A 20597-nucleotide genomic window follows, 5' to 3' on the forward strand; every position below is an offset into this window, starting at 1 on the left:
AATTTGACGTCATTTGGAGTCTGCACAGTAGTCCGGTGGGAGGAGCCCTGCTAACACGCCCCTCCCATTTAGCATACTGCTCTGATGACTTACGCAGCCCAGAAACACAAAGAACATAAGTATCTTTACCGCTGGAAATTGTACCAACAGTTTAGAACAGTTTACTGCAGAACAACTCATTTTGACAGCTCAAAAAAGACAAAAAAAACTGAACGGAAAAGTTAGATGGCGTCTCGGCTTTCCTTCACGATCCGCGGCTGTCAATCATCGTCATATATGACGTAAAATCCTGTTTTTCAACCTCAAATAACTTTACAAAAAATTAGCTTTTGAACACAATGTAGGGTGATGATAACTAATGATCACAGCAGAGTTTAGGTTTGGAAAAAGGTTATGTGACAAACATTTTAACTTTACAGTTTGACCCACATCCTATCTGTTATCATTGAGGAGGTGGGGTTTATGACCTATACTGCAGCCAGTCAGCAGGGGGAGCTCTAAAAATAAAAGGCTTCACTCCACCGGGGAGATTGTCCTATCCATTCTTTTTACCGTCTATGGTTTTTCTTAACTTCTATGCATGATTGAACCACAGCAGTGTTGCGTTTACAGTCAGCAGCTGTTCTGAATGGGTATGAGCTATAAGCCACTCCTGTGTTTAGTTTGGCTAAATGTGGCTCGCGTAGCGCCATCATAAAGCACCCTTATACTGTTCTAAAAGATATGATCTAAATGTTCTCTTGGAGGTTCTGTGGGTCAGATCAGTAGCCAGAGAAGCTGTGTGTTGGTCCTGTATGTATATTTCAGAGCGTTTGTCACCGTGTTTGTATTATTTGCTTGGATAGAGATCAGATCAGATTTTATGATGAATAAATATTTGCTCTTGTTCCAGTAGATGTGCAGCTTGTAGCAGATGTCAGCACTCATTAGTGAGATAATAACACAGTGATACGCCTGCAGAGGAAGAGGGCGTTGAGTAGGACAGGAAATGACTGTAACTCTCATTCAGGTCAAAAGTTCATGTTCAACAGGCTTTTAAACATCTTTTTTCCAGCTTTTACTCACACTTTTTATTTCCTGCTCTCAGCGTGAGGGCTGCTCGTGGCGTGTCATCACCTCATCAGCCCTCTCTCTCTCTCTCTCTCTCAGGGCAGGGTGAGCTGCACTGGCAGGATGATGGTTCAGGCTGTGAACCAACGAGGCCGAAGCCAACGCTCGGCACCTGGACACATGCGCAGGTGGGACACCATTAAAAAAAAAAAAAGTGTGGGCCTCAAACGGCTGGCTGCCACATGTTCATTAACATCTGCAAAACTTCTGTGTGAACGATTTCACGAGGCTTTTATGTGTCCAAATGTTTTCTGTCTGTGAACTAAAAAAAGGCAGCACCTGTTGGCCGATGACTTTGTCTATACAGATTGAACTTGGGTGAATACAGGTGTTGTGAATCACAGATGTTCTGACAGCAGCTCTCAGGGCAGGCTGTTATCTAGGTGAACACTCCCTGATTAAATGAGAGCACAGATAGTAATCATCGTCTCCAACTGTCTTGGTTTCTCTGGGAGGTGAAGTCATTGTTATTATGGGGGAAATCAAAAAGAGCACCTATTGGCTCCGACACAGCAGCACCGAAGCGTTAAACCAGTGTGATTAGTTGTTTTCAGTGTTATGGAGGATTTCAGTGTTCATACATGAGGAGAGAAGAACCCATTACTCATTCCTCATGAGTGCTCAGGTGTTTATGTGGATAATACGTCAGGAAAATTAAAGTAAAGCTGTTACATCCAGTGGTGGATTGGCCATCTGGCATACCGGGCATCGTCCCGGTGGGCCGTCGACCCAAAGTGGGCCGGTCCAGTCTGCTACGTGTTTTTTTTGACCGGCGAGTGGAGGCAGACATGGTAACAGGTGGCCAAAAATGGTCCAAAAATGGCAAAAACGTGGCCAGAAAAGAGTGAAAAGTGACTAAAATGGGCAAAAAGCAGTCAATAGTGGCCAAAAAATGGACAAATAAATGGGAACCAGGTGGTAGATAATGGCAAAGGTTAGCTTAATGGGCAAAACATGGCAAACAATCATGAAAAATGGCAAAAATGTGGAACAAAAAGAGGCAAAATGTAGGAAAAAAGGAAACAAGTGGTATTATTAGGCAAAAGGTAGCTTATTCGGATGAAAAGTGGACACAAAAAATAAAGAAAGGACAAAAATTGGATAAGTCTAAAACAAGTTTTGAAAAGGTGCAAAAATGGGACAAAAGAAGTTGCAAAATGGCCAAACGAAAAAGGTAAAAAGGGGTTAAAGTTTCTATGGGAATAATAATTACAATGAAGACATAAAGAGCCACATGCTGAGCGTCACTGGCTTATTAACAGCTTCTACATGGTGTCTGCTGATAATGTAATGAACTGGTCTGGATTGAAAATGCTGGCTACATCCAACATCTGTAGTCAGGGTAACGAAATACTGCTCCATGCCAACAGGTGGCAGTAGGTTGGTCAGTCAATGGAATGTGATGCCTCCGCTAAAGAGGTAACATTTATACTAACCCTTATGGCTGGGTGATATGAACCAAAATTCATATCTCTAGATTTTTTCTCAGAATGGCGATATACGATATTAATCTCAATAATTTTAATTGAAATAAAGTCTAACCAGAAAGACAATTCTGGGTTAAATTTGGTGATACAAAATTCCACACAGGCACATTTATTAACAAACAGCTGCAGAATATGATCCACTTTAGTCTTTTTCTCCAAAAAGGACAGCACATGTGAGTGAGTTCTGTAGTGTGGCTTGTTTAGGTGAAGGTCTGGGTAAGGACTCACTCAGAAATACATCTAACTGTACTTTTCGTGCTGTTCCGAGAAATTGTGAAAGCAGCCATTCCTAAAACGAGTATTTTAATACAAAGTGAGCTAATATATATATATATATAGGCAATATTGTAATTTTCTGTATTGCCAAAATAGAAAACTTGATATGTCTTGAATCTCGATATATTGCCCAGCCTTCATTGATTAGCAGGACTACATCAAACACACTGATTTTGACAAAATATAGACCTTACGCCATGGAACATTCCATTAGATGTTGGAAGGAATCCGGATCAATATACTGAATGTGGATTAAAAAAATCATTCAATTATAATTTAAATTTTAAAAATATGTTGCTGTCGCAATCATAATTAAATTGTAATTGAGTTTAGATAATTGACTTTGTAATTGTAATTGCCATTAAAATTCTAATAAAATTGTCAATTATAATTTAACACAAAACTTACCATTGAAAAAACTGTAAATCTAGGGGTATACTGACACAAAGAAAGCTCAGACGTCCACACCAAAAATATTAATTCCTATATTTTCATTGATTAGGAAGCCTAACAAGGTAACAAGGTCATTTCAATAATTAATATTTTGGTTTGTAATTGACTGATTTTTCTGAAATCTGACTCAGTTATAGTAACCCAGTTTCATCCACATGGGATCTGGGTTGTGCATTACATCACAAGTTTTGCCCATACATTTGAACTTACTGGGGAACCTTTAATGGAGATAGACATTTCTTCCAAGCCTTTAAAGTGTGAATGATCCTGGTACCGTGATCAGATGAGGATATTTGGTGTTTGGTAGGGGTTTACGCTATCTTACTGCTTCTTTTAGATTTTTAGAATGTGTTTTTGGACACATACGGTACAGGGAGAACATGCAAATGCCACAAAAAGGTGCCCCTTTGTGGGAGATGATTTCACATAACTTGTCCTTCTGCATGACAAATTGTCCAACCTTAACTCTATGCTCCAGTTCAAAGTTCAGACGATAGAGACCTTGAATGAAAAACGTCGATGTCCTGTTCTCTCTGTCAGGCCCAGGTCCAGGTCCAGAGACAGCGGAGACGAGAACGACAACATCCAAGAGCGTCACTTCCGCCCACATTTCTTGCAGGCGCCCGGTGACCTCATAGTTCAGGAGGGCCGACTGTGCCGGATGGACTGCAAGGTAAACACACAACAAGGGTGTGCGATGAAGAGAAAACGCCTGTTACGCCTCGTTCTCATTTAGGAGCTGCACTCGGCCCAGTTATACGTTCAGTCACAAACATCTGGAACCAAACTGTGTCGGGATTTACGCAATAATCAGTTTTTCTCGTCATGTTTTACTCATAAGGAGAGCTCGAGTCAGAATGTCTGCTTTCATGGGCTGACTGGAGTTTGACACGTGATCTGAACTTGTTTTCTTGTCCATAGTTGGAACCCTGTGGGTAAACCATCATGGAGTCAGCAGAGGTTTGAGGATGACTCACATAAATATGTGTAACGAAGGGGATTTTCATGCTTCGACAGAAAAGGACAAATATAGAAGGATTTGTGGATAAGTGGAGTCATTAACTTAAATGTGAGCTTGGTTTAAAGCCTCAGTTGCATTAGTCTGTTGTAACTTCAGTAACCACTCAGGACTACACATTGTTATCGGTGGATGTTATCCTGACATTTTCATCCCGATGGTGATGCAATGGTCTAAAATAACATGATGGAGTGAATCAAAGCGCCAGAGAAAATATGCTAATCACAGTGCTGGGGTGATCCATGTGAGCCCCGCCCTGTGAGCCACTGGAGGATCTGCTGTCAGAGCTGACACGCTAACATTCCCTTTCTCTGCATTCCTGTCCCTGTGAGACATCAAAAAACCAGTGGAGATGTTTAATCACTGCCTCCAGCTTAGGAAGGATCCACAACACACACGCAAACTCTCACACACACACACACACACACACACACACATCCGTCATGTTTTTACCTACTTTTATTTATTAGTTTTTTGGCAACACTTTACTTGAAGTTTTATACATAAATCGGACATTACTCTATCATTATTATCAGAAGAATCAGAATCAGAAAAAGTTGTATTTGTCAAATACAGTTAAAAAACTAATACAAAGAATTGAACTTGGTGGATGGTGTGAAGAACAAAAAAACAAACCTGTAACATAAATAATAAATATAATAATAATAACAATAAATTATATTGTTTATATGCATATATACAAGTGCCTCAAGAACTCTTCTCTGGTGTAAGAGCAACCAGTAGCAGAGTTTACTACAAAAACAATGTGCACCAACCAACACATCAAAGCAGCCATAAGCAGTGTCATCTTGGGACATATTAAGACATGACACCTGTCATTAGCATGAATAAGGTGTCATGGAGGTTGTCATTAAGTGTCGTTTGTTACCCTAACCCTAACCTTTTGTTACCCAAACCCCTAACCCTAACCCTAGCCCTAGCCGTAACCGTTTGTTACCCAAACCCCTAACCCTAACCCTAGCCCTAGCCGTAACCGTTTGTTACCCAAACCCCTAACCCTAACCCTAGCCCTAGCCGTAACCGTTTGTTACCCAAACCCCTAACCCTAACCCTAGCCCTAGCCGTAACCGTTTGTTACCCAAACCCCTAACCCTAACCCTAGCCCTAGCCGTAACCGTTTGTTACCCAAACCCCTAACCCTAACCCTAACCCTAGCCCTAACCTTAACCTTTTGTTACCCAAACCCTTAACCCTAAACCTACCTAACCAAACTAGATCCCTGCGGAACTCCACTGCTCCGTGTGAAGCAGCCCTCTGCAGCTGTGTAACGCCCACAATCAAGGCATTTTTTGTGGCAGGTCAGCAGAAAGCAGGGGTTTAGTTACTCTTCAAGTAAAGTGTTATTGTTTGTTTTATTTAAGCAACAAACACTCACTAATCAAGTTAAAGGAACAGGGCACAAACTGTATTCTCACAACCCCGACATGTTCTGTAGGTCAGCGGCCTGCCCACGCCCGACCTCATCTGGCAGCTGAACAGTCAGACGATCCGTCCTGACTCCGCCCACAAGATGCTGGTGAGGGAGAACGGTGTGCACTCCCTGGTCATCGAGCCCGTGACCAGCCGGGACGCTGGAATCTACACCTGCATCGCTAGCAACAGAGCCGGACAGAACTCCTTCAATCTGGAACTCATCGTAGCAGGTAGAGGAACGCAGAGAAGGTGCTGCTTTGAACTCCCACAATGCACCTCTGTAACACCACCTGCTCCACAGCTAAAGAGATGCACAAGGCTCCATCCTTCGTGGAGAAGCTGCAGAACACGAGTGTGGCCGATGGACATCCTGTGAGGCTGGAGTGTCGCGTCACAGGAGTGCCAGCGCCGCAGATATTCTGGAAGAGGGAGAACGAGTCCTTCACTCATAACACAGACAGAATCAGGTGCGTCTGTTCAAGTCTCTAATCTCATCTCTAGTGTTGTAGTATGGTCTTGGTCTTTTCTTGGTATTGGTGCATTCTGGTCTCGGATAGTTTGGTCTTGTGTACAACACTACTAGGTGCAAAGCAGTCAGAAATCAATAACTGTAACTGAATAAAAGAATAAATTACGGTATCATTTCTACAAATACAACACAATCTTATTATTTTTGTACGACCGCCTCTTTGGGAACTCTATTCTAATTTATAGAGCTAACGTTGAACTGTAATGTCTATTTTCAGCCCCTTTATAAATAAAGTTCATGTTCCACATGAAAGCATCTCACCTTACATTATGGACTCTATTTCCCAGCATGCACCAGGACAACTGTGGCTACCTGTGTATGATCATCCAACCTGCTATGAAAGAAGACGCCGGCTGGTACACAGTTTCAGCCAAGAACGACGCCGGCATCGTCTCCAGCACGGCACGGCTCGACGTTCACAGTAAGAGATGCGTGTGATTCAGCAAACTGAAACAGTAACTCTGTAAATACAGTAACTGTACTTAAGTCGTTTTTTCTGGTATCTGTACTTTGCGTGAGTATGTATTTTTTTGGGTGACTTTTTACTTTTAATCCTTACTTTTTTAAACATTCTACTCCTCACATTTTAAAAATGAGCTCGTTACTTTTAAGACATTCGAAGGTGACGTCACGACGTAATATGACGCAAACCAACAACGGCTTCTGCTGCTTGTGAAAGGCTTTTCAGCTCAGTAGGACTCATTTTCAGACCAAAAAGGGCACGTCTCCATTCCAGAAACCTGGAGAACATGATTCTCTTTTTTTCTTGGTTTAATTGAGCATTTGCAATTTTTTTTCTTGAAACATTTTATTTACAAATGTTATCAATAATGAGTGCTAAATTCTCTAGAGGGGTCTATCTATCTGAGTCTATCCATAAACTCTGGGTCAACTTACCCTGCGATGAGAAACTCTTGAGTATGTAAACCTTGGATTACTCATGTGTAAGAGCATGATAAAAAGCCATCATCAATGGAACAAAGATCACACGAGCTACCATGGCAACGAGCTAGCAGAGGGCGATTTATGACTCTGTGCTTTCAAGCGCACTTCCTTACCGTTTACATTTGCCACAGGTTTGTATCCAGTTTTAATGCAGAGCAACCTTTGTGATTTCTCTGCATACGGAGCCTTTCCCTAAATGCTCAGCATCCCCAATGTTGGACAGAAAACTACCTTTTGCAAAAAAAACATAAAGCAGCACAACATTTGTAATGATGTGAGCACGTGTGTGTTGTGTGATGTGTGGTCCGAGAAGAGTGTCAAGATAAATTTAAGTGTTTCTTGAGAAGCAGTGTTCAAAAGGGGCGGAGCCAGGTAGAAACCCAACGTTTCTAATACAAAAAAACCTGCCAGCGAGCAGGTTCAGTTCATGGAGATGTTACCATGGTGACATACTCAAAGTCTAGCTTTCCTCGCTTTCAGGAATCGGAAACTCGGAGTTTCCCATATTTGAGCCCAAACATACTCAGGTTTTTGAACATAACCAGGTTTCTGGAATACCCCCAGGTGTTTATAAAGGGTAATAGATTACATTTATTTCCATGTACCAGTATTCTACAAGTTCTTAGAAAAATAAAAGATATGGAATTTGCTGGTTTAAAACTGATATCCGGAGTTTCTGAGAAATGTCTCGATGCCCCGCCTTAAACAACGTCACTTCCTTCTACTGCCTCTCCCAGTCTACCAGAAGCCACGCCTCTACTTTTCTGTACGCACATCGAGGAACATAACAAGGTTGCATCGGGTTGCATTGATATACTGTAGGTCTATGGGTCAGGTAAGAGCCCAAATCATATTTACCTGTTTGCTGACGCACGGCCTTGTTTCCGTGCACAGTTCCGCATTCATTCTCAAAAACAGGAAGTCGAAGCCTATTGGCTGGGCGATCACTGCGCTCATTTCCATTTGTTGAGGGGTCTATAGGACGAAGGAGGGACTTATATACATTAATGTATATGAATGACCACCAGCAGTAGACCATAGTAAAAGACTAGTTAGCTATTTTTTCGCATTTCAAAAGAATTATACATAAACATAGATTTCTCAGAAACTCCGGATATCAGCTTTAAGAACATTTAGTAGCATGTACTTTTTTACTTTTACTCAAGTAAGGGAGCAACTTCAATACTTTTACTTTTACCAGAGTAGTTTTTTATTCAAGTATCTATACTTTTACAGTACTTGAGTACTGAAGACTAGTACAATAGCCACCTGTGGTGTTTCCAAACCCTTCCTAACTGTGTGACAAACCCTCGTGTGTTTTCCAGCTCAGTGGCAGCAGCCCAACATCCCCAAACCAAAGAAGGTGCGCCCGTCCACCAGCCGCTACGCCGCCCTGACAGAGAGAGGCCTGGATGTGAAGGCTGCCTTCTTCCCCGACTCCAGCCCGCTGTCGCCTGGCAGCCTGGTGGAAAGTGACGACCTGTGAGAAACCAAACAGAGACGAGGAAACCTGTGTTTCTCTAGGGAGACACACACACACACACACACACACTCAACAACAACAACACGGAGGAGGCAGGACATCAGCAAAGCCCACTACCTCTCCAGTGAACTGCAAAAACCAGAGCGTGCATGAGCACAACTGTGATGGTTCCACCTTTGAATAGACTGACACCATTTATAACAAGTTATTCCCTCAGCGCTCAGACCGACTGGGCCTGTTTAAGTGCCTCTTACATCTAGAACCGAGGATCAAACAGTTCCTATGCATGTTCAGTAGTGTACACAGACGGATGATGCACAGCTTTGATTATGGAGATCATTGATCACTTTTAGAATGTGGGTAGCACAATGTAGTCCAATGAGTAATGAGATCTTAGGCAAGGCCGGGCCTTAAAAAGTCTTCTTTTTTCTTTTTTTCTTAAATAAATAAATAGAAGAATGATGATGTGGGTTTTAAGAGAGACAGTTACTGTGAGGATGAGGCTTGGGATGGAAACAGCAGGTGTTTCAGTGGAAGGTTGGATGGAATCGTTAACCACGGGGTGGGGGAGGGGTCATCTGGGTGACTTTCTTCTTCCTTCTTTGTTTGTTTTGAAGTGATTTGACATATGGAGCGAGGGTGCCGTGAATGCTTTCAGTGTTTTCCCGTCACACACACACATCACAGATTGTTCATTTTATTTTTGTATGAAAAGGACGAAATGCTTCCCCATCCATCCTGACATAACTTATATGTGCATCTGATCTCGTCTGTTATCACAACGTTTTTATAATTATATGTACTGCTTTAAAGTCACTTAACGCAAACAAAAGCTTCTTTGCATGTTATTTCTGGACACTTGTACAGTGCCAAACTGTCCTCAGGATGTATAGAAACGACATATTTTCCTCCTTTTCACAGTTAGAGACAAACAGGAAACCTGACTCATGTCCCACAGTGGATGCTTTTTTCCAACACTCACATATTTTGATGCCAATCAATGCCTGTATATGGATTATTCTCCTGAAATGACTTTAGAAAATGAATAAAAATCCAACTCTTCAGAAACGATGTGTGTGTTTCTACAGACGAGCAGAATGAGAATCTGCAGGGTTGGGCTCAATTATAATTGTAATTGCGCAACTGATAATTAATTACAATTATGACCAAAGTATAATTCTAAATGTAACTTTAAAAATCTTACAAAAAACTTTTCCCACTACTCGTCACTTCTCTTCAGGATCGTTTTTACCATTTAAAAAAAAACGTTTAAATCAAGGCCTATACTGACAGAAAAAAGGCTCAGACACCCACACCGAAGATATTAATACCAATATTTTCATTGATTAGGAATCCTAATAAGGTAACCAAGAGATGAGAAACGAATTAGATGATAAATAATACATTTTAGTGTATTTTACAGCTGATTTAATACATGGGTCAAACTGACCCATGTATTAATATCGTGAGAGATGCTAACAGAAAGCTAACACAAGAGGAAGGTTGTGTTTTATGAGGTTATTTATTTCAGGCCCAATAATTGTGGTTAATTCAAATTGAACTTTAGTAATTCAAAATGTAATCGTAATTGACTTTAAAGGAAAAAACAAATAATTGCAATTTTAATTGTAATTGGAAACAATGTCTGTCACCGTCATCGTAATGGAGGTGCATTAAGCCTTTTCACACTCTCGGAAATCTCGCTCACGTTCAGTTCTTGCGTATGAGGTCAAAGGTCAAGAGGTATAAACTCCCCATGTCTGACGGTGTAAACAGTGAGTCTGACAGAAATCTAGATTATTGTAGCATTGATTCCTTGAAAGATTTTAGCTGCTAAAGCTAATGCTGCACACAAGCTAAAAATTCTGTTTTTTCCTGCTTTTCAAACAGTGACCAGTCAGCTAAACAGTGCTGTTACTCATCACTAATGCACTTTCTTCAAATGTATCAAATGAATTAAAATAATAGCATAATAAAAAATAATCATGGACCTGGTTAGTGAATGGTTTAACTAGTAAATGTACCTTTTCAAAGTGAGAACTCATACTGTCCTTTTCACATCTCGGACATCTCGCTAGTCCCATCAATAATGATAATGCATTTATTTACGCATGCAAAAATTCAATTTCAGTTGTTAAAACAACTACACAAGTTAAAAAAAAAGAAAAGAATAAAGGTAAATACAGAAAATACATAACAATCACAAGTTAAAAGCTTCGGTGTGGAATCAGAGGCCTGTCACTTTGAAACTGCTTCTCTCATAGGTTTTACAAAAGTGCTCAGATATGTGTGTCATTCCCGGGCCCGCTGCAGACCCAGATAGTTGGTGTTTTTGACCATCAGGGGTCACCTGTGTGGAAGCAAGGGGACTGCCCTAACTTCCATACTGCTGCTGAGCTGCTCTCATTGTTTTTTAAAAGTTCTCAGATCGGCCGAAAGTGGCATCAGCGGAAAACCCTGGACACCTCCTAGAGTCCTAATATGTGTAATATTAATAATAAAAACAATAAAGATGTCTGGAATAACATTACAAATGCTGTTAAGTTGGAAATATCAACAGAGTGAACGAGTTTATGCTTATATCCCTCTTGACCTATGACCCCGCCCAGGTCACGCATGCTCAGTTCCAGTGTGTGAAAATGCTTATTGAACATGGATAATTGTAACTGAAAAATGTAATTGACCCCAATCAGGATTTTTCATATTTTGTTTTACTGAAACAAACAAACATCATAGAACGACAGTCATCTCAGTCCTCAACTGTCAACACTGGGCTGAAACCAGACCCTCAAAACATTCCCAGAGCTAAAGATACACACACACTACCTCTAATTTCCTCCAGCTGCAGCAAAGCATGCGCCCCCCCCCACCCCCACCCTGGTTACCCCTACAGGGGACAGTAGATGTGACACATTGCAGTGGTGGAAAAAGGCCAACGGTGTTAAACGTGTGGAGCTGAGGGTCACGGGGGTCCGAGCGGGGCCAGACACTGTGGAGTCTGTGACGTTAGTCGTGATCAGGCCTGTGACTCAACACAAAGATAAACAGACTGGTTGGTTTGGTTCTCCTGTGTTTCACAATAACTTCCCACGGTCCTCCATCAGCTGCATGGTCCTGAGTCACCTGACCCTCCCTACATGCTGAGCTGCAGTCCTCCATCCACCACCAGCACCTGTCCTGTGATGTAGGGCGACTCCAGGAGGAAAAGCACGGCCTGGGCGACCTCCTCCACCTTCCCAAACCTCCTCAGAGGAATGGAGCGAGCCACGTCCTCCTCCTTCATCCCTGCAGTCATGTCAGTGTGGATGAACCCTGGCAGACAGGCCGTCATTAGAGAACACACATCAGCAGAGATGTAAAGAGTACTGATGTATCATAATCACATAGAGGTACTGTTACTGGATTGTAATTGTACTAAAGTACAAGTAAAAAGTATAAATCTTGCCACGGTTCCTTTGCATACAGTAAACATCTCATATATAAACTTAAAAAAAAAAAGAGACCAAATCTTGCACAATTGGAACTTAATTATTTTCCACAACGGCATCTGTATAAGAGAAAATGTGTTGTCAAAATGTCAAATTATCTTTTAAATAAAATAACACCAATAAATTCATTTCAAAATAAACAAGAAGACATAGTCATCAACATGCCCCGCCAGATGGGTTGTCGTTATAACTCACAACCTTTTCCTAAATGTCCTAAATTTAAGAACTTAGATGTAAAATATTTTCACATCAGAATATACAATTACAAACTATCTCAAACCATTTCTAAGAAAAGCTGTCCTCTTTGAAGATACAGAGTAAATAAAACGGAAAAAGGGCAATAACTCGGGAAAAAATGATTGCGTGCTTCTCATTTTCGAACTCTATCAAGGTATTGATACCCTGAACAGAATGTGGTTATCTTACACGGTTTCTGAGAAAAGCTGTCCTCTTTAACTCGGACGCACAGACACACGGAGCTCAAACCTAATGTTTATCCCCCTTCACACTTTGTGGCGGGGGTTAAAAATATTCTCAGACTCTAAGTATAGCTACATTTATGAACACTAAAACTGAGAAAATAACCAGCATTTAATGTTCTTTTGGCATTACATTTAATCTGGTTGGTTGGCTATGATGTCATACATTTGATTGTTGTCTGGTCATTAGAATTTTTGTAGTTTCACAATGTCTGTTTATCATTTTAAAACAAACAATAATAATTTACCCAGTAATGGTTGGGTCTAGAAATGTAAAGAATGACTTTCCTTTTTTAAAAACATACTTAGGTACAAGTAAAATGACTGATTTAGAAATACACAACTACCCATAAAAGCAGCTCAATTACAGTAACGTGAGTGCTTGTAATCTATTACTTTGGTACCTGGAGCCAGGAGGTTGACTCTGATGTTACGTGAAGCCACTTCTTTAGCCAAGGAGCGAGTGAACCCTTCTAACCCAGCTTTACTGGCACTGTAGACACACTGGCCTGGATTCCCTTTGAGAGCCACAACAGAGCCTAGAAACATGAAGATAGAACCATTCTTTAGCAGGAGCTGCAGGAACATCTGACAGTTCATCTAATGATAAGAGTTAGTTACTGCTGCAGGGGTTCTCAACCTTGGGGCCGCGAGACACTGGGAGGGGGTCGCCACCGCCAGATGCCTTAAAGAAACTAACAATGTTTTTTTTTGCTTTGTTATTTTTTTTATAATTTGAGCCTATTTTTACTTATTTTTACCCTTTTTTCTGCAACTACACCAAACTTGCCATATTTGAACATATTTTCCTCACTTTTTCTCGCCATATTTTTACTCTTTTTTTTTAGAACTCATTTTTCATTTTCAAAGTAGACAACTGCTACATTTTCAAACACAATTTTCAAAATTATTACATTTTACATAATTCGTACAGTTGTATCCATATTGTGTTGTGATTGACAGATAGTAACAATCATATTTTTATAATAGCAGATCTGTTTGTTGCTCCTTTTAATGCATTTTTGCTACATTACTCCCCTTCCTGCCTCTTCTCCATCACATTTCAATGCATTTTCTGCACATTTTTGCAACTTTCAACACATTTTGGGCACTTATAAACCCTTTCCACCACTTATCCCACCTAATGTCACATACTTACCCATTATTGTCACCTTTAACCTCCTTTCACCATATTTCATGCTTATTTTTTGCCAATTTAACCACATTCCCGATTTGTCATGCCCATTATTTGCGAGTTTGAACTCATTGTTCCTACTTTTTTCTGCCACTTTTAAGCCAATATTGCCACTTTGAACCAGCACGACTCATACATACATGTACTAGTTGTTTTTTTTAGTGTGGAATGTTAGAAAAGGTTTGATCAAGTGAAATCACTCCAACAGAGATCAATAGTCAGCAACAGCCGGCATTAGAAACACTGACCCAGTTATTATTAACCATCAGGTTACATACATTTTAAGAACATTATACAAATGAATAAAATAAAATTTAAAAAAAAAGGAAAATACCCTGAAAACTAATAAAAACAAAATAATAAGTATTAAAAGTTCAAAATAACAACTAGTTTAACTTAAACAAAATAATATTCTACAATTGAATAAATAAATAATTAATAATTTTGAAGACTGACTTGTAACATTAACACATAAAATAATAACATAAAATTGTGTTTTTAAATTGCAAAAAACACCACTTGTTTAACATAAACATTAGAATACATTTAATAAAACGAATTTATTTTATCGGAGATTTCAGATTCAGGCCGATATAATCAGATACCTGTTGATTTTTGTTTTTGCTGATATCTGATATCAACATTTGACAGCGACACCGTTACCAGTCGGTCCACGTTCTAACTGATGTCACTGTTTGTAGCTGCAGGTATTATTATAGTATATGTGTACATGTAGTGCATGTAACATATGCTTGATTGTGTTTTTAAACAATAAAAGCATCACCGACATAGGCAACTGCTGGCCTGGGGGCCACATGCGGCCCTTGGTCTAAGTTTGTGTGGCCCCCAAAGTTAATGAGCAAGACTACTTCAAAAACACACAAAATGACAAAAAGAAATACTAAAATCAGCAAGAAAAACACACACAAAATGACTCCAAAAAACATACAAAATGACAGAAAAATTCTGAAAAACACACAAGACGACTACAAATGAATTAATGAAAAATACACAAAACTGCTACAAAAATGACTCTGGAACACACAAAATAACTCGTAACACACCAGACAACAAAAATAGACAAAAATGACAGAAAGGTAAACAAAACAACAAGAAATATATTCAAAACAACAATAAATGAGATTAAAAAAAACCCCAAAACAAAACAAAGATACTCATTCTTAACAATGACATGAATGTTGAAATTTGGCCCTCAGATCAGAAAAATCACATTTTAGTGAATGTTGCTTATCTCTGCTATACAGTGTGTCTTTTTACAGTTTTACTAGAGTTTTGCAGCATTAACTCAAACATTAGGACACACTGCCCCCTAGCGACCATAAAGAAGACACAGCATTGTCCTCAAACATCTCTCCATCAACCCTGTCAGACAATAACTGACCTATGTTAACAATAGCAGCTCCCTGGGCCTGGGCCTGGGCCTGGGCCTGTAGCATGCTGCGTAGCGCTGCTCTGCAGGTGAGCATGGAGCCCAGCAGGTTGGTGTGTAGCAGGGACAGCATGTCCTCTGCTCTGGTCCTCACCAACAGGGAGTCTCTAAGAGAGACAGACGCATGAGCTGGATTAGTGACCCTTAAACACCTGCAGTTTATAACTCACCTCCTATTTTAAAGCTGCAGTGTGTGGAATTCTTTCCATTTTGAAGCCGTAACTTTTCTGAACGCTCTTAGTGACTTTTTTCTCAATAGAGACATATAGACAAATGTATGAACGTTGTCTTGTATTAGTGGATATTTTTTTGGTGTTTTAAAGACTCTGACATGAATGTACGTGTTATTCTGTAGTTACTGTCCTGAGCAGCGGTTGCTGCCATCGGCTACTCCCTGCCAGAGAGCTCACACATTCAGAGTGTAAAATGAATTCACCTTTAATATACTTCTCCTAGGTTTATACTCAATTTATCCCATCTGTTCTCAATCTCTCTCTGACATCAGAGTGTGTGAGGCAGACTCTGCAAAGTAACGGGGATCCACGAGGATGCAAAGCGCTCCGTTACTCCCGAGTACATTTGTGGCTTTAAACTGTGGCATCTCCACCCCGGTCTGCCTTTTTACGCTTGATTTGCTGTGTAACTATTGTGCCTAACGCCATGACGGAGACTTCTGCTGCTGGAACGTCCGCCATTACACTTTACGTGCAGCAGCCGATAGTAACACCAAAAACAGCTCATAGAGCACACGTGTTTGTAGAAAGATCTCTGATTGGTTGACATCCAGCGTCACGCTCCTGGATTTATAAACTTAATTTTACAGAGCCAGGAGAGGGAGAAGAGATTCATCGTCTACTCAGAACACTTCGGATTAAAATATGCTTAAAGATGATTATGGAGTCACAAAACAAAAACTTACATACTGCAGCTTTAACACAAGAAACCCTTTTTTTTTCTTTGTTTTCATAAACTATGAGAGAAGTTTAATTATTCACATCACATATTTATTTTAAACTCTACAACGTTTTCTGCATTAATCAGTTGAGTGACTTTTATTTTCCTATAACTGTAAAAACAATTTAGAACTTTAATATTTATAAGTATCAGTTAGGCTTCCTAATCAATGAAAATATAGGTTTTAATATTTTTGGTGTGGGCATCTGATCTTTTTTGTTTACTTTTTTTTTTATGGTAAAATGTGGGAAAGCTTGATATGAAACATATTTTATAATTGTTAACTACATATGTGTAGAAATAAATGTAACATTGTTCCCCAGTTTTGCATTAAATTATAATTGACAATTTCTATAGAAGTTTTATTATCAATTACAATTTAATTACAATACGAAAGCAACAGAATTATTATATTTATTATAGGGTAACTAAAATTACCCTATAATTGAAATTAATGATAAATTAAGCAATTACAATTATAATTGACCCTATTACTAAAAGTAGGAGGTAGGGCTGGGCAAAAAAAAAAGATTTAAATGATTTATCAAATTTGTAGATAAAAACTATTTTTATTTTGCAAGTTTGAGTTTAAAAAAATAAAAAATAAAATAAAATAATATATATATATATATATACAGTATATATATATATATATATATTCAGACTTTTTTGCGTTCCGGTCTTGTGGGTTACCGTACCACGATGTGAGCCATCCCCCTCTTTGTTTACATGTGTTTACCCTTTGAGTAGGCTATATGTGTGCCACAGCCATGTTTAATGTTTTATTCACACTATGCTGAGATGCTAAGGGAAGCGTTTATTATTTAATTGTGATGTTATAAAATATGTAGTTATATGATTTCTTAATCAGAAAATTGACGCTACTGTGAAGGCGCTGTTGCACTTTTTCTTAAACCTGGGTTAAAGCTTGAAATTGTTGAATGACGGAGTCTCATTTACTTTTTATTTTGGGATTGTTTCATGCATTTTAACTCTTGAGGACAATCGCAGCAATAAAGTTGCACTTTTGACAATATATCTGATGTCTACAGTCATTTTTAAGTGCATTGAAAAAAAAAAAATTTGAAAATCGAATTGAAACTCAAATTTTTCTTTACAAAATCTGAGCTTTTTTTTTTTTTGAGGCAAAATCGTCCAGCCCTAATAGGAGGCAGATGTTTGGTACTTTATCTTTCTCATATATTACATTATGTCTGGCTGCACCTTAGGTTCATCTTCCCTTTTGTATAAATAAGAAACCTTCCTTGATTCAGGTCACACTTTCAAAGATGGAGTGAATAATCTACAGGTGTGTTATCCTGTTAAACACTGCACAGTAGAGGTCATTGTTATAATGTTCATGTCAGCTCAGAATAAGTGCAGTATGACTCAGTATTTTAACAAACACACTTCTCTATATGTACATAGTGTTGATGCCTTGTATTGTTTAATTCTATTGTGTTTTTTCTTCCTTTAATTTAATTATTGTTTGATGCTGTTATATTTCCTGTTTCCCTCTTTTTCTGGAGCTGCTGCAACATCTAAATTTCCCCCATTGGGGGATCAATAAAGTTTTATTGTATCTTATCTCATTATCTCTCATGTGTTCCCACCTGTTGATGCCAGCAGCGTTAACCAGGTACGTGATGTTCCCACTGGTTTGGCAAATGCTCTCAAAGGTTCTACGCACCTCCTCCTCTTTGGAAACGTCACAGGAGAGAGCGACGTGGTCCGCTGGAGGGAAACACATAGAACACTTTAAAGCGTGTTTTCTGAACTCTGTGCTAAAGCTAAGTAGACACTGGTATAGAGATGTGGACCTCCACGTAGACATGCCACAGTGTCCTGAGCTGCTTCCACATTCCTGGAGACCACGGCGACCCTGCAGCCTCTCTGTGCCAGCAGGACGGAAACAGCCTGTCCGATCCCTCTGGAGCCTCCACACACCACAGCCAGCCTGGACATCACGCTGGAATCACACAGTATATTATTATTATTATTATTATTATTATTATTATTATTTTTATTATTATTATTATTATCTATGAGCGGTAACAATGGCAGGGGTCTCAAACCCAGAGAGTCCAGTATGGCTATGGGGCGCTGATTGTAAAGTAGCGCATGCTAAAATAAACGTTAACTTTTTTCAACATTTGGTCACAAACCACATTTAAGAAATGTATGGGAATTTTTTTTTTTTTTTTTTGTTACTTTTGCCCAGATTTACAACAATATTTGTGAAATGTGTGATTTTTTTTCCCTCGTAAAAATGTAATGTCAATGTTAAATCTAAAAGTTAAATATTAAATCCAAATCTAAATGTTAAATCTAAATATTGAATCCAAATGTAAACGTTTTTTTTTAAAATTAGGGATGTCCCGATACAGCTTTTTCACTTCCGATATGATACCGATATTGCGGCCTTGCGTATCAGTCGATACCAATATTGATCCGATACGATATCAGCATGAATCCTATACTTTTGTTACTCTTTTTTTTTTAATAAATAAATATTAATGATTTATTTTGTAGTGCGGAATGTTAGAAAAGGTTTGATCAAGTGATGTTACTCAAACAGAGAACAATAGTCAGCAACAGTAGATATGAGAAAAACTGACCCATTTATTATTAACAATTGGTTTCATAAATGTTGACCTTCAACATAATATCTATAGTATTCTACAATTGAATAAATATAATAAAAAAAAATAATTGCAAAAGAATAAAATAAAAAAATCAGAAATTTTAATCCGATATCCGTTTTCAGGTTGATATCGATATCGGATCGGGACACCCCTAACGAATCAAACATACTTTTATGACTTATTTTGTCGTGTTGAATGTTAGATAAAGTTTGATCAAGTGATGTTACTCAGAGAACAATAGTCAACAAATTATTCAGTTATTTTTTACTGTCAGTATATGATGGGAACAACTGAGAATGGGGACAAAAACCACTAAAACTTATCGGAGCGCTTATATCAAAGATTTTAGATGCAGTCCTATAAAATCCCATACTCGTTTTCTGGCTGATATCGGACGGATATCCGATATCAATATTGGCTCGGGACACCCCTAATTTAAATCTAAATTTTGAATAAAAATCAAATCTAAATTTTGAATCAAAATCAAATCTAAATTTTAAATCAAAATTTTAAATCGAAGTGTAGTGTTTAAAAACTTCCTATATTATACCCTTACCTCTTTGTCAGTGTGTTTGTCATGTTTTCACTAGTTTTTAGTATTTTACATTAGCTTTACTTTAAAGAAAAAGAAAAAAAAAAAAGGTTTACATTTTCACCAATGTTTATGCCTTTACTATAAAGCATTAGTTTCATTTTTTTCCTCACATATTTCCCTTTCTTTTTGCCCTACTATCGTCATACCTCTATTTTAGAGTATTTGTCATATATTCACTAGTTTTTAATTACTTACTATATATAGCCTTACCTAAAAAAGAAAAATCACATTTTTGCCATCTGACAATAGTAGTGATCTATCACACATTTCTACAGGAAAAACAATATTTATTTTTCAGGCTAAGGTTATGCTGGTCTGCTTAATAAATTCCATTATTGATAATAAATAATAACTGTGTACTAAGATGCTACTAAGGCATTAAACACAGTCAAGGACTTTGAGTTTAACCACGTGGGTAAACAATAGAAAAACAACCATGAATAAATGAACAGTAACTGATCCATGAAGGGTCAAATATGACTCTTCCACCTAATAATCACATATACAGTTTTAAAAACCATTCACAGAGAAATATAATATCGCTTAAATATTACATAATAGTCATATTTTTCCATATTCTCTGCTGTGCGTTTCAATATAACAGCTTTCCACGTATGTAACTGTTTGTATTGAATTTAAATGGACAATATTTAGCTACTTACATAACGCGTTGCAGTTATACTTGTGTTGACTGAAATATTAGATGTTTAAATGAGTTTTTATAGATATATATACAGCAGACAGACAGACAGACAGCAGAGGAGGAACACGGCCGCCATGTTTGTTGTGTGTTGTTGCACTACCAGGCTGTAGCCGCTAGATGGAGCTAAAAACACAGCTTTGTGCCACATAATGCACTGAACTATTCAGCAGCGACTTCTTTTTTTCAAATTTAACTCTTAGTTTCGGCCCTAAACTAAGATTTAGATTAAACTATAGGGGACAAATACGGAACAGTTTAATATTAAGTGGGAAACAGATTAGAAAACATCCAATTTCATCTTTAATGTGCTCTAGTTTGGACTTCCACATTTAAACGCTATAAATATAATATAT

General features: G+C 38.6%; 2 protein-coding genes across 5 annotated transcripts in view; one reads left to right on the forward strand and one right to left on the reverse strand.

Annotated features, from left to right (window-relative positions):
- The window catches only part of palld (palladin, cytoskeletal associated protein), a 104533-nt gene extending 94730 nt beyond the window's left edge, over positions 1 to 9803 (forward strand). For all 4 annotated transcript variants that reach the window (XM_028444713.1, XM_028444712.1, XM_028444714.1 and 1 more), the window contains 6 exons: positions 1150 to 1238; positions 3867 to 3999; positions 5801 to 6008; positions 6080 to 6245; positions 6595 to 6728; positions 8578 to 9803. In XM_028444713.1, the coding sequence (XP_028300514.1) occupies positions 1150 to 1238; positions 3867 to 3999; positions 5801 to 6008; positions 6080 to 6245; positions 6595 to 6728; positions 8578 to 8738 (891 nt within the window). In that variant the 3' untranslated portion in view covers positions 8739 to 9803. The remainder of the gene's footprint in view (positions 1 to 1149; positions 1239 to 3866; positions 4000 to 5800; positions 6009 to 6079; positions 6246 to 6594; positions 6729 to 8577) is intronic.
- Positions 9804 to 10271: 468 nt separating this feature from the next.
- Positions 10272 to 20338, reverse strand: cbr4 (carbonyl reductase 4). The gene is made up of 6 exons (XM_028444963.1): positions 20204 to 20338; positions 18122 to 18270; positions 17915 to 18035; positions 15300 to 15454; positions 13107 to 13241; positions 10272 to 12047 (listed from the first exon to the last, which is right to left on the reverse strand). The coding sequence occupies exons 2-6, from the start codon at positions 18264 to 18266 to the stop codon at positions 11869 to 11871; spliced, it is 735 nt and encodes a 244-aa protein (XP_028300764.1). The 5' UTR covers positions 18267 to 18270; positions 20204 to 20338; the 3' UTR covers positions 10272 to 11868.
- Positions 20339 to 20597: the final 259 nt, after the last annotated feature.

This window comes from Gouania willdenowi, chromosome 4, assembly GCF_900634775.1.
Source record: "Gouania willdenowi chromosome 4, fGouWil2.1, whole genome shotgun sequence".
Taxonomy (NCBI): domain Eukaryota; kingdom Metazoa; phylum Chordata; class Actinopteri; order Blenniiformes; family Gobiesocidae; genus Gouania; species Gouania willdenowi.

Excerpts from the sequence above, each read along its gene's own strand:
- cbr4 (XM_028444963.1), bottom strand. The coding sequence starts at position 18,266 with ATGTCCAGGCTGGCTGTGGTGTGTGGAGGCTCCAGAGGGATCGGACAG. Across the intron at positions 13,242-15,299 it reads AGCTGCTATTGTTAACATAG|GCTCTGTTGTGGCTCTCAAA; the intron begins GTCAGTTATTGT and ends TCATGTTTCTAG. Across the intron at positions 12,048-13,106 it reads AGTCAACCTCCTGGCTCCAG|GGTTCATCCACACTGACATG; the intron begins GTACCAAAGTAA and ends CCTGTCTGCCAG.